This window comes from Hipposideros armiger, unplaced genomic scaffold, assembly GCF_001890085.2.
Source record: "Hipposideros armiger isolate ML-2016 unplaced genomic scaffold, ASM189008v1 scaffold_194, whole genome shotgun sequence".
NCBI classification, from domain to species: domain Eukaryota; kingdom Metazoa; phylum Chordata; class Mammalia; order Chiroptera; family Hipposideridae; genus Hipposideros; species Hipposideros armiger.
Window position 1 is genome coordinate 80,954 of NW_017731544.1, and position 1,307 is coordinate 82,260.

The 1,307-nt window shown below is 35.3% G+C and overlaps 1 protein-coding gene across 1 annotated transcript in view; it reads right to left on the reverse strand.

Annotated features, from left to right (window-relative positions):
* ADAMTS20 (ADAM metallopeptidase with thrombospondin type 1 motif 20) overlaps positions 1 to 1,307 on the reverse strand; it is a gene marked incomplete at its 3' end in the record, with an annotated part of 154,610 nt that overhangs the window by 77,867 nt on the left and 75,436 nt on the right. Inside the window, exons 9-10 of the mRNA XM_019653064.1 lie at positions 614 to 638; positions 412 to 516 (exon numbers count right to left, since the gene is read on the reverse strand). Of these exons, the coding sequence (XP_019508609.1) occupies positions 412 to 516; positions 614 to 638 (130 nt within the window). The remainder of the gene's footprint in view (positions 1 to 411; positions 517 to 613; positions 639 to 1,307) is intronic.

Genomic DNA, 1,307 nt, shown 5'->3' on the forward strand with positions numbered 1-1,307 from the left:
ATAGAGACCTGAAGAAGCCACTGAAAACTTTCAGTTATACTTAACTGAATTTTATGGGAGAAAATGTGTGCAATGGTAACATCCTTGAGTTTGGGGACTTGCTAAACTATTAGGACCTGTATGTCTATACTCATTTTTAATTACAAGGCTATAGTATACTTAGATAACTCTATATCTATGCAATTATTTATATGACTATATGAGTTTGATATTCATTTGCTAGATCTTGAAAAAATAATGAAATTAAAATTTTAATTTACTTGACAACATACCACATCAAACACACATGATGACAATATTAGTTGAACTAGAACAACAGTGGACAGTGACTAACGAAGAATGCTGAAATGCAGAGCAACCACATCCTTGGATAATCTCTTGATACAAGACTCACCCTTCGAGAAAACCTACCATCCCAGGACCACAGTTTGTTCCGTCTGCCAGTGGCATGTGTTGAGTGCGACAGCCCTTGTGAACTCCTTCAGCACTGGTGCACCAGAGACGCCTGCATTGTTTCTGCACAGTAACAAAAGGCAGGCAAGCAAGGGTAAAAATAATGCCACAACCACCACATCAATTCAGTATCATGCATCGGTTTCTAAGTTGATCTTACAAAGCTCCTGGTTTCGTGGTCATAGCTGGAAATAGCAAAACACTCTTTACTAAGTTCTCATCATTGATTTTCCTCCAAACACATAAAATGGCAACATTTAGTTTCTACAAACTTCTAGATTTTCATCATACATTGAACAACGGGAGACAAGAATTGGAGTGGAAATACTCAAAATTATGTGAGACATTTTTCTGTCTTTGCAAGACATTTTTCTAAAGGGCTTTTTGTTGGAAAATGTTATTCACAAGGAGACTCCAAAAGCCCCTTTTGATCCAATGGTGGAATGTATGAATAATGTGCATAGAAATACTGTATAATGTATACTGGTTTCCTTCTTTGTGAATATAATGCAGACTTTCAACTTTTGAACAAAGGGTTCTGAAGTTTTTACAAGAAACGAAAATCCGTAGAGGCTCACAGGAGCTATATACTCAAGATAGTTCCTTTCTTTTTCTGAATTTAAATTCAAAGTTTGTTTAGTGTCTAAATCAAGTAGAAAAGACATGTATCTTTTATAACAAAAAATTAAGGTAAATCCTCCCCTTCAGATTTATGTTTAAAGGCTTATTAGGATTTGTGATTATAAATTTGAGATTTGAGGAGAAATATTCATTATGCAGAGTATGCCTTATATGTCCCGGCACTCACTATTGACTTTCATGTATTCATTCAACAAGCATTTAGTCTATGGCAC